Source organism: Staurois parvus, unplaced genomic scaffold, assembly GCF_062004578.1.
Source record: "Staurois parvus isolate SC_StPar_1 unplaced genomic scaffold, SC_StPar_1.0 ptg000315l, whole genome shotgun sequence".
In the NCBI taxonomy this organism is placed as follows: domain Eukaryota; kingdom Metazoa; phylum Chordata; class Amphibia; order Anura; family Ranidae; genus Staurois; species Staurois parvus.
Window position 1 is genome coordinate 42,501 of NW_028318111.1, and position 11,323 is coordinate 53,823.

An 11,323-nucleotide genomic window follows, 5' to 3' on the forward strand; every position below is an offset into this window, starting at 1 on the left:
GAATGGACTGCGAATTCCACCGGAACGCAGTAAAAGTAGCGCATGTGCTAACTTTCAAAAACGTGCTGCACCAAATCACATGGTACTGTGGCACCATGTGACTTTGTGCCGGCAAATGTACTGCACTGGCAATATGCATTTGGGGTGCCATTAACAATGTACTGGCACCTGCCGCATATCACAAAAGCAGTGCGTTTTGAGCGCAGTGTGGGAAACGTGCACAGTGTGCGCCTTTCCTGCACAGCATTCTGGTGTGAACTTGCCCTAAAGCTGAACTTCAGGATAAGCCAATCTTGTGCATTGTTCCTTGAATCTTGGTGTATATTTCTTTGGGATCTGTGCAGTAATCCAGTGTGAGACTTTCCTTCCTGCAATAAAGACCGCTCACTGCTGCTCTCTTTCCTTGCACAGGGTGACTGGTCTTGTCTCCGCCCCTTCCTGTAGTTTTCTGCTGGCAGCCTGTATTGGGTGGGGCCTGCTGGGTCCTTCCCACAGCTCTGATCAGTGATGTCAACACTACATTTACAAGGTAATTTCTGAGTTTGTAAAGGCATTTGGTGCACACGTTAGTTTACATCATTTGTTGCTATTGAAGACTATATATACATGAACGTTTCTTGCCCAGAGTTCAGCTTTAAGTGTATGAATAGCAAAAACTTTGCTTCTTTTTTTGAGTAGGGAAGGCTTATAGACTCTTCTTTATATTAGTTTATTTAACAATTTAGTTGCTTTGCTAGTTGAAGCAAAAGGAATTCCCCTCTTAGACGGTGTTCACCGAAACAGGTCTCCACAGTAGAAAATTTTATCCTCTGATCCTGGGCTTAGGTGACAACCAGGGGCGGACTGACAACTCATGGGGCCCCCGGGCCCTCGGGCAGTGCCTGAGTTTCCAAATGGTCAGTCCGCCCCTGGTGACAACTCTAAAATTTAAGATTTTCTTTCACTTTCTGTCTCGGTGTCATTGAGCACCAGGACAAACCGAGAGAGTGTCTCCCCAGCAGGTACTCGGACTCAATTGTACTCATTGTCAGGTCTCCACATTAGAAAATTTTACCCTCCGATCCTGTGCTTTGGTGTCAACTCTAAAATTTTAGATTTTCTTTCACTTTCTGTCTCGGTGTCAATGAGCACCAGGACAATGAATACAATGGACAATGAGTCCGAGCTACACTCAGGAATACCCTGAAGCACTGCTCCGGGATCTCTTCTTCACTTACCTTGTCCTGCGCTCCCGCGATATCCCCCCTGCAGCGTCCCCGCCAATGTCCTCCGGCCGATTCCTTCCAGGTTCCGTTCCCTGCGACGTCGGGACGTACGGGGGACGGAATTGGCGGGAAATTTAAAAATGTCAAAAAGTGACATTCACTAAATACACTAAAATCACATAGTATCACATTCCTGTTTCAACCCATTTCACATACATTTTGTCCCGAGTGCTTTGTCCGGCGCCCTGCCTGCATTTTGTCTGTTCTTTCTGCCTGGAAACTGAGAAACGTCCATGGCGTCCAAAAAGCGTCCCTTTAGGTCAAAAGCGGTTTTAGACCGGCTAGAGAACAGCGATAGTAAATCAGAACCACTTGCAGAATTGAGTGATAATGATTCGTGGGGGAAATTCCTCATCAGACACTGAAAACGATTCTGCAACTTTGCTCAGTGATGTGCGAACTTGGCGCTATATTTCATATTTGATCATATTATTGAATTAAATTATTATTAAATTATTATTTTTTATGATTATTTATCAAAATATAATTTATGATTTTCTGTTTCAAATTTTATCCTACCCGGGATGTTTACTAGACTCTTGTTCGGACAGATTTCAGTGAGTTATTCCTAAAAATTACAGACCTACAATAAAAAAACTACATATTTCCATGCAAAAAAATGTACCGCTTTGAGCACAGAGATACTGACATAATCAGACCGCTAGGGAGGCTACAGACCCAGGGACATTAGCCAAGTTTCCGTTTGAGATTGTTGGATCTCACGGAGAGTCTTTAGAGGTGGGTCCTCAAAGGAAATTCAGAGGTTATCCTGAAGTTCAATGATACACCCACCCAGGGGCGGACTGACCATTCGAGCACTCGGGCACTGCCCGAGGGACCAGGGTCAGTAGGGGTCCCATGAGATGCCCCTGGTACCTTTTTTATAGGCTTTTTTTTTAGGGCAAGGACACAGGGGTCCCATGATCCACTATTGCCTGGGGGCCCCATGAGTTGTCAGTCCGCCCCTGCACCCACCATGTGTCCCAAGGTTCCAAGACAAGCCAAAATTTCTCACCGGCTTACGAGATCCCTACGGCACATACAACCCCTGCTACAAATCGAATCCTGCTGTCACACGGCACACTTACTACACTGCAGAGAACCGTCACTCAGCATGTCTACTGCTGGCCGAGCTGTAGAAGCTTTGGTTGGGGCTGGCTGTATGCAGTCAAAATTTGGAAACGACTGTCCGTCTCTGCAATGGCTCTTCTGATGCTGGGAGAACAGCTTTGTATTGGAGCTGACAAAGTCACAGTGAACACAGTGAAAAGGAAAATGGTTTCGAAAGTGTCGGGTCATCTCCTCCCGGCTCGGGAAAAGCAGGCGGCAGCTGCGATGAGAACAAGTCACTGGAGTCACTTTATGTTCCCTCCTCAGATGAGACTGGAGCCTTTTGATGTCCTGAGCGGTGAACGTGCAGCCTCTTTGCCAGCAGCTGAAGTCCTGGGGTGCTGGGGGGTGACTTTTAAAATGTTCTTTTAGTTCACTGGGTGACCTGAATTGATTTTGACAAATGGGACATGAAAAGCTGTCCTTCTTGCCTTGACAGGAGTCATCTTCAAGCCTGATGGATATTTGGTCAGATAGGATCATATCTGAACTGCATGGATTATTGCTGGGAAGTTCCGGCATACCCGAGACTGCAAGCTGACAGAAGTCCTGAGACAATAGGGTGGCTTCAGCCAAGATGCCAACAGATTTGCCTAGATAGAGAGACAGACAGTCAATAAATCATGCACTGATCCTGCTCCGGAATTCTCTTGCATGATTGTACGCCCCTTGAGGGTTAGGGACTGATGTGAATGTACAATATATATGTAAAGTCATTTCAGCCATCCAAGTAAACCAGATCAGCATGATGTTAATAATCTTATCAACATGTATTCAGGTGGACCTTCAATCCGACTCTCAGGTGGCTCCACTCTGCCATACTGGCGCCTTCGCAAATGTGCAATAGGACTTCCCGTCTTGGCAGAGCCCATTGGCACATCTGCGCATAGCATGCGATGTCTTGTTTCTAAAATATCAGTGCAGCGCTAAAAAATGCATGTCATAAATTCCATAAACGCATGTGACCAGGGTGGATAAAAATCAGTGATTTTTTTTTTAAAAAATCAAAAAAAATCTGATTTTTGTAATTTAAATCGGATTTTTTTAATTTAAAATCGGATTTTTTAAAATAAAATGCTTTTTGAGGAAAATATATTACCATCCAAAGGTTATTCCATCATGAAATCAAGATTAGTTTTTTAATTATGTAGAATAAGGCTGTATATGTTTAATTTTTTTGGTAAATAAATTCCATGAATCCATTCACAATGTCATGCTCTTCCAGAGGTTTTTGTAAGATTATTGGGCAGTTTCTCTGCCTACAAGATATTATCACAGATGATTGGTTTACTTTTGCAGTTCTCAAAACTGAATTTGACTCAGCGGAGATCACATGCCTCTTCTTCACAGCAAAAATGTTATAACATGAACAGAGTTAAGAAAAAGACCTTCATCCTAACTTCTACAAACCTATGAATACAGAATCAACCCCTTCACTGCTAAGTATCAAGAAGTTCAGTGAATAGAATAGAAACAATATTTTTCTGATTGTTTGGAGTGGAATAGATCTGCACAAGAAGAAAGTGAAACTAAGTGTGAGGAGGAAGGGGCCGACAGTCTAAGTTTCTTAAAATATATATATTTTGTTTAGCCAAATTAGTTAACAAACATGGATGTTTAAGCGAATCACATATGCTGGAATGTTATTGTTTCAGTTGAATAAATCTATTTAAATTGTTATTATTAAGGTAATGATTATTTTTCTCCTTCCTAAGTACAACAGAAAAGTTGTCCAAATATGAATGATTAACCTATTAAACTGGGGATAAAAAAACTAATATGAAAAGTTGTTATTCTAAAAATCTTCATCTACTTGTATATTAAAGTTATACCAGCAAGAATTAGTCTTTATGTAGAAAACTAGGATTTACATCAAGCCTTACTGACTAGTGATTTAAATCGGGATTTAAATCAGTTTGATTTAAATCAAATCCACCCTGCATGTGACTTAAACGCATATGCGAGTAAAATGCTGAAAGTGCAATATCAATATAACTAGTTCAAGATGACATAAAATGCAATAAAAGAAGTTCATCAGACCATTCGTGAATTTATAACGTCTCTTGCGCAAAGATATCAGCTGAAGAAATGCCTATGATTGGCGCATGAAGTTATTCATGAAGAGGAACTGTGCAAAAACTTGTAAAAGGAAATCCACCCATGGTATGGATGTACACTCACCAGACCATAAATTATAATACGCATTGATTATAATACATCGCACATCTGGGGGTGCAGTGGTATGTTGACAGCTACACCCTGAGGATGTATTGTTACACGAAACGCGTTGGGTGGAGCCCTATTGCTGACCTCTAACCACTGCTACTGATCAGCAGTGGCCATTTTGATACTTTATTCATTTATGGGCAGCACAGTGGCTAAATGGTTAGCACTTCTGCCTGGCAGTACTCGGGTCATTGGTTCGAATCCCAACCACGGTACCTCCTGCCTGTAGTTTGCATGTTCTCCCTGTGCTTGCGTGGGTTTCCTCTGGGTACTCCAGTTTCCTCCCACACTCCAAAGACATGCTGGTAGGTTAATTGGCTCCTGTCTAAATTGGCCCTAGTATGTGCATGTATGAATGTGAGTTAGGGACCTTAGATTGTACACCCCTTGAGGGTTAGGGACCTTAGATTGTACGCCCCTTGAGGGTTAGGGACTGATGTGAATGTACAATATATATGTAAAGTGCTGTGTAAATTGACAGCACTATATAAGTACCTGAAATAACTAATAATAAATAAACAAACATTTATATATTCATTAATTACTCCACGTGGATACGTTTTTATGTTACTTGCTATTATTACCATAAATAAAATACTACACTATAAGCACCTTTCTGGCTCCTTTGGCTGAGCTAGTTCCCCCAGGACCACCAGGCACCCACCCTGACGGATGAACGGATGACCCCGTAACTGTCAGCATACCGCTGCACCGCCAGATGTGCGATGTATTGTAATCAATGCGTATTATAAGTTATGGTCTGGTGAGTGTACATCCGTACCAAGGGGGGATTTCCTTTTACAAGTTATTGCACTTTCAGCACTTTACTCACATATGCGTTTAAGTCGCATGCGTTTATGGAATTTATGACATGTATTTTTTTTAGCGCTGCACTAATATTTTAGAAATTGGGATTCTGGGACTGTTACCTATACCCTGAGTGTTAGCTGCTTTTAATTCATTTGTATATATATAATTTTTATATCATATACTGCATTTAGCGCTCTCTCTATTATCTTTTCTACATACTTTGATCTTTTGTGATTTCTTGTGAATGCGCAAACATAGCAAAGGCTTGGAACTTGCCTAATAGCTGCCTTTGCATGCATAGGAAAGCCTGCACGTGTGCAGATGGTTGGGAAAAGCAGCGTGTGCGCAAAGGTGCCGCAGGGCTTGCTCAGGACCTGAAGCCCTGTTGCACATCTGTGCACATGGAGGGGGCAGGGGAAGGGCAATGTAATCCTCACCTAGGCAAGAAACAAAGAAATGCTGCTTTGCACAGAAAAAAAAAAAAAAAAAAGATATTAGTTAAAAATAAAAAATTGTGTAATGTTTTACTTGTACTGTATATAACGTTTAGAAAACACGCGCACACACACACACACACACACACTGTTCTCTCACAATGGAAGTTTATGAGTTGGCCAACTCACTAAAAACAACGCACTGCATATGCGGCTTATATAATGTCTCAGCAGTTATTACATCTTCAAACACAAATGCTCCTGCGCTTGGGGATGGACTCGATGCAGGCTACAACCACATAAGGAATGTCCTGGAACATGCACACCTTGCTGCCCTCAAATGGACCGGGGAAATCCAAATATACTGAATGATGAAAGAAAAAACAGAGGGCGCACAGGCCTAGTGCATTACCATAAAAAGTGTTTAATAAAAAATAAAGTAGGTGTTGTACTCACAAACGACAATATAGTCAAGGCACATCATAAAGAACAGCTGGATCAACACCGCGCTGAGTAACAGTCCGCAATAGGGAGTGTAGACATCCAATAGGTTGACGCGTTTCAAGGACTTGCCTCTTCCTCAGAGCCAACTGACCAAATGTCTGCTCCCTCTTTTATATGCTCACTACTAGTTAAACCAAAGCTCACATGGGCCGTCGTGGACACTCCCCTGAGCAGGTGGAGGAGTCATAGGGGCAATTGACATAGTATAAGTAAACACGAAAGGTCTATAAAAATATATAAATATATATGTGTATAAATAAAACCATTGAAACTAGTGATCACCAGGGAAGGATTTTTATTTTAGATATATGTGTAACTTTCCATTTATTTATTTTTCATTTGCACACTTCTTATGGTTCATATGATTTTATGATTGTCACTAGTTTCAATGGTTTTATTTATACATATATATTTATATATTTTTATAGACCTTTCGTGTTTACTTATACTATGTCAATTGCCCCTGTGACTCCTCCACCTGCATAGGGGAGTGTCCAGGATGGCCCATGTGACCTTTGGTTTAACTAGTAGTGAGCATATAAAAGAGGGAGCAGACATTTGGTCAGTTGGCTCTGAGGAAGAGGCAAGTCCTCGAAACGCGTCAGATTATTGGATGTCTACACTCCCTATTGCGGACTGTTACTCAGCGCGGTGTTGACCCAGCTGTTCTTTTATGATGTGCCTCGACTATATTGTCATTTGTGAGTACAACACCTACTTTATTTTTTATTAAACATTTTTTATGGTTATTACATCTTCACCTGGTCTTACCTCTGGGAATGCAGCAGCAGCCGCTTGAATAGACAAGCCACGTGATGTCACTCTCATGCATGCGCCAGGAGTCACGGCCACAGCACAGAGCTCTAAAGCAATGTTTCTCAACCTTTTTTCAGTCAAGGCATCCTTTAAAATTAAGGACACCCCACTCTAAAACAGGGTGCCTCAAGACTGTCCATAATTTTAAAAGGGCACCCCCTTCTAAAATGTGAAAAACTATTCTGATAGTTTTATATAACACCGCAACATCCACACATGTAGGGCATGCAACATTAGAGGTGATTTATTCTTCCAAATTAAAAACACTTTTGCACAGTGGTAATGACTAGTATTCCTATGTTTCTCTTCTCCTTCAGTTTTTCTCCATTACTGAGCTAATGTGACCCCATAGCTGATGGAGAGGGGCGGGGGAGGGTCAAACTAGGATGCTGTGCAGGCAGCTGATATCCTCCTTATCAACTGATGATGTCATTGGTTGTCAGGTCGCCGGCGGCTAGAAGGTCGTAATGGTGCGCAATGAAAACCTGTGGCTTTGTGTAACAGGCTTGTCCACCCGCTGGCTTGTATACACGTTTTGGGCAATTTTCAGAGATTTTGCCAAGGCACCCCTGAGGAAACCTCAAGTCACCCTGGTTGAGAAAGGCTGCTCTAAAGCAATGGCATTGATATGCGTTCCTTCAGAGCGCATTCGCCGGTGACGTCACCAGCTGCAATGATGTTGGATATCTTATAAATGATGTATATTAGGAGAGATTCCTTGTACCTACCTGTAATATAAGCGTACCTGTAGGTACAAGTATCCCAGTGGTGTTTACTACCCCTGTAAGTGAGCTTTAACACTGGACAGTATCCAGTGGCATCACTGCAAGTAACTGTGTTTGGTACTGTATCCCAAAAATAAATGAATTGACAAACTTTAAATGGTTGTAAAGGCTGAAGGTTTTTGTATCTTCATGCATTCTTTGCATGAAGGTAAAAAACCTTCTGTGTGCAGCAGCCACCCCCCCCCCACCCCTGTGCCCCTCCAGCCACCTCTAATACTTATCTGAGCCCGATCCAGTGATGTGCATGAGATCCTTGGCTCTCCAAAGATTCTCCCTTCTCATTGGCTGAGAGAGCAGCGGTAGTCATTGTCTGCCACTACTGTCAATCACAGCCAGTGAGCCAATGAGGAGAGAGCAGGGGCAGGGCCGAGTCACGCTCTGTGTGTAAATGGACACACAGAGCAGTGGCTCTGGGGCGAGCTTGTTAGGGTGCCCCCATAGCAAGCTACTTGCTATGGCAGCACTAGGCAGGAGAGAGGGGCCTGGAGCGCTCGAAAAGAGGAGGATTGGGGCTGCTCTGTGCAAAACCATAAAACAGTGAAGGCAAGTATAACATCGTTGATATTAAAAAAATAAATAAATAAAACCTTTAATGTCACTTTAAGCTTTAAATTGAAAAAAAAACCCAGATTTGTGCCTTTAAATTGATAGGAAAAAGCTCAAAAGTTCAGCCACTTACTAGTCTCTGTAGCAATTTGCACTTCAGAAGCCTCAAAAATGACTTGCCCAGGACCAGACATGGAGACATCAGTCATTGGTGAGGTCTCCTCTGCTCGAAGATGAAGGACATCGGATCCTTCCCCACCAGCACTGTCTTCAGCCGGATTCTCCATATGGTATTCTGCCTCAGCAGATGACTGGAGCAACAGTTGCTCACAAGACTTCACAGCCCAGTCACATGACCCCTGAAGGTCTACTTCTGACATCTCCATGTGCTATGGCGACCGCATACCACACCAAGGTCTTCACTCAAGCTTTTCTCCTGAAAAAGCACAGAAAAATCAATGTTTGTCTAGTGGACCAGCTACACGTATAAAAACAGGAAAACCAAATCTGTAGGGAATGTATATGTTTTTTCTGGAAACCAGGTGAAGTCTTTTGGGTCGGTAACAGGCATAGCAGCTGACATTTTAACTCCTTCCCACGCAGCCCCAGCATCCCTTTAAGTGGATCTTAACACCCAGAGGGTTGGACAGACCTGTCTTTTTTAGGTACTTGCAGCTGGCCCCAGATGACGTTCTGCAGTGCATCATCAGGGGGCTGGCTGCAAGAACCTGGAGACAGTGCACCCCCCACTCCCATGATATATAAGAGGATGGTGTCACAGGCTCTCCTGCAATTTGCCACCACACACCAAGTCCTATGACACCATCTTCATTACATACTGTACATCATCAGAAATGGGGAGTGCTGTCACTTCTAGGTTCTTGCAGTTGGCAATTGATGACATGCTGCGGAGCATGCATGTCAATCAGGTGGCTGCCTGCAAGAAACTGGAAGAAGCAGTGTGCCACCCCCTTCCCCTGATGTAAACAAAGAAGGTGGCAGCACAGTGATCCTGCAGTCCAATGCTGCACACCAGATCCCATCCTGGGACCTGAAAATGGGAAGGGGGGAGGGGGATAAGAGAAAGGGAGAAGGAGAAGAAGAAGGGTAGGGAATTGAAGAAGGGAAAAGGAAGAGGAGAAGGAGAAGGGAAAAGGCAGAGGAGAAGGAGAAGGGAAAAGGAAGAGGAGAAGGAGAAGGGAAAAGGAAGAGGAGAAGAAGAAGGGGAAAGGAAGAGGAGAAAAAGAAAGGGAAAAGAAGAGGAGAAAAAGAAAGGGAAAAGAAGAGGAGAGGAGAAAAAGCAAGGGAAAGGAAAAGAAGAAGGGGAAGAAGGGAAGAAGAAGGGGAAGGGAAGAAGAAGGGGAAGAGGAGAAGAAGGGGAAGAGGAGAAGAAGAAGGGGAAGAGAAGAAGAAGAAGGGGAAGAGGAGAAGAAGAAGAAGAGGAGAAGAAGAAGAAGGGGAAGAGGAGAAGAAGAAGAAGGGGAAGAGGAGAAGAAGAAGAAGGGGAAGAGGAGAAGAAGAAGAAGGGGAAGAGGAGAAGAAGAGGAAGATAGAGAAGAAGGGGAAGAGAAGAAGAAGGGGAAGAGAAGAAGAAGGGGAAGAGAAGAAGAAGGAGAAGAAGAAGAAGAAGGAGAAGAGGAGAAGAAGAAGGGGAAGAGGAGCAGAAGAGGAAGAGAAGAAGAAGGGGAAGAGAAGAAGAAGGGGAAGAGGAGACGAAGAAGGGGAAGAGGAGACGAAGAAGGGGAAGAGGAGACGAAGAAAGGGAAGAGGAGAAGAAGAGGAAGGGAAGAGGAGAAGAGGAAGGGAAGAGGAGAAGAAGAGGAAGGGAAGAGGAGAAGAAGAGGAAGGGAAGAGGAGAAGAAGAGGAAGGAAAGAGGAGAAGAAGGGGAAGGGAAGAGGAGAAGAAGAGAAAGAAGGGAAGATGAGAAGAAGAGAAAGAAGGGAAGATGAGAAGAAGAGAAAGAAGGGAAGAGAGGGAAGGGAAGAGAGGGAAGGGAAGAGGAGAAGAAGAAGGGGATAGGAAGAGACAGCGCAAGCCCCCCTTCCATGACATCAACACCGATGCCAGCAGAGGCATTGCTGCAATCCACTGCCACACACCAGGTCCAGTACCGCCATCTTCTTTATGTACATCATCAGGGAAGGTGCAGTCCTGTCTCTTCCAGGTTCTTGCTGAAAGACGAACTGCAGGATGTGTGACTATGTATTTTGAGGATAACCTGGGAAACCAAGCAGGAGGGGATTACAAATATTACATGGGGGAAGGGAGGAGCGTGATATGTGATTAGAATCTGACAGATGAATGGGACAGGTGAATATCAGAGGGTGGGGCTAGGAGGAGAATCTGTCAGTTTGCCTTGAATGGGCAACAAAGTGACAGATTCTCTTTAATATGACCCCCTGTACCACCTGACCTGATCGCTGCTCCATCCCTCCATTGCAGGTACCTGGGAAGTCAAACCTGGAAATAATGGGCATTGTCCAGGGGAATATCTTCCAAGCCAGGCCCACCTGTCACCTCTGCCTACAGATCAGATCATCAGGCATCACTGGGCCTGTCCTACACTCCTCCTGCCCCCATCTGTTACTAAGGTAACCAACAGCACCTGATCCCTGCAGGCCTCTGCCCATGTCTGGGTGATGGTTCCTCCCCTCTGGCCCGGTCGGCAGCCGATCACTGTAACTCTCAGGTCCTCCTGGACAACCTGGTTTCGCTGGCAAACCTCAAGCTCTAAGCCCAGATCCGAACCAAAGCCTTGGAGCGCAACCGGAAGTCCAACGTGGAACGCAGCGTCCGTCACTTCCTTCCTTTGCACGTAACGTAAAG

At 44.1% G+C, this 11,323-nt stretch overlaps 1 protein-coding gene across 1 annotated transcript in view; it reads right to left on the reverse strand.

Annotated features, from left to right (window-relative positions):
* The window catches only part of ZNF142 (zinc finger protein 142), a 38,850-nt gene extending 27,589 nt beyond the window's left edge, over positions 1-11,261 (reverse strand). Inside the window, exons 1-3 of the mRNA XM_089683559.1 lie at positions 11,103-11,261; positions 8,630-8,932; positions 2,354-2,968 (exon numbers count right to left, since the gene is read on the reverse strand). Of these exons, the coding sequence (XP_089539685.1) occupies positions 2,354-2,968; positions 8,630-8,882 (868 nt within the window). The 5' untranslated portion in view covers positions 8,883-8,932; positions 11,103-11,261. The remainder of the gene's footprint in view (positions 1-2,353; positions 2,969-8,629; positions 8,933-11,102) is intronic.
* Positions 11,262-11,323: the final 62 nt, after the last annotated feature.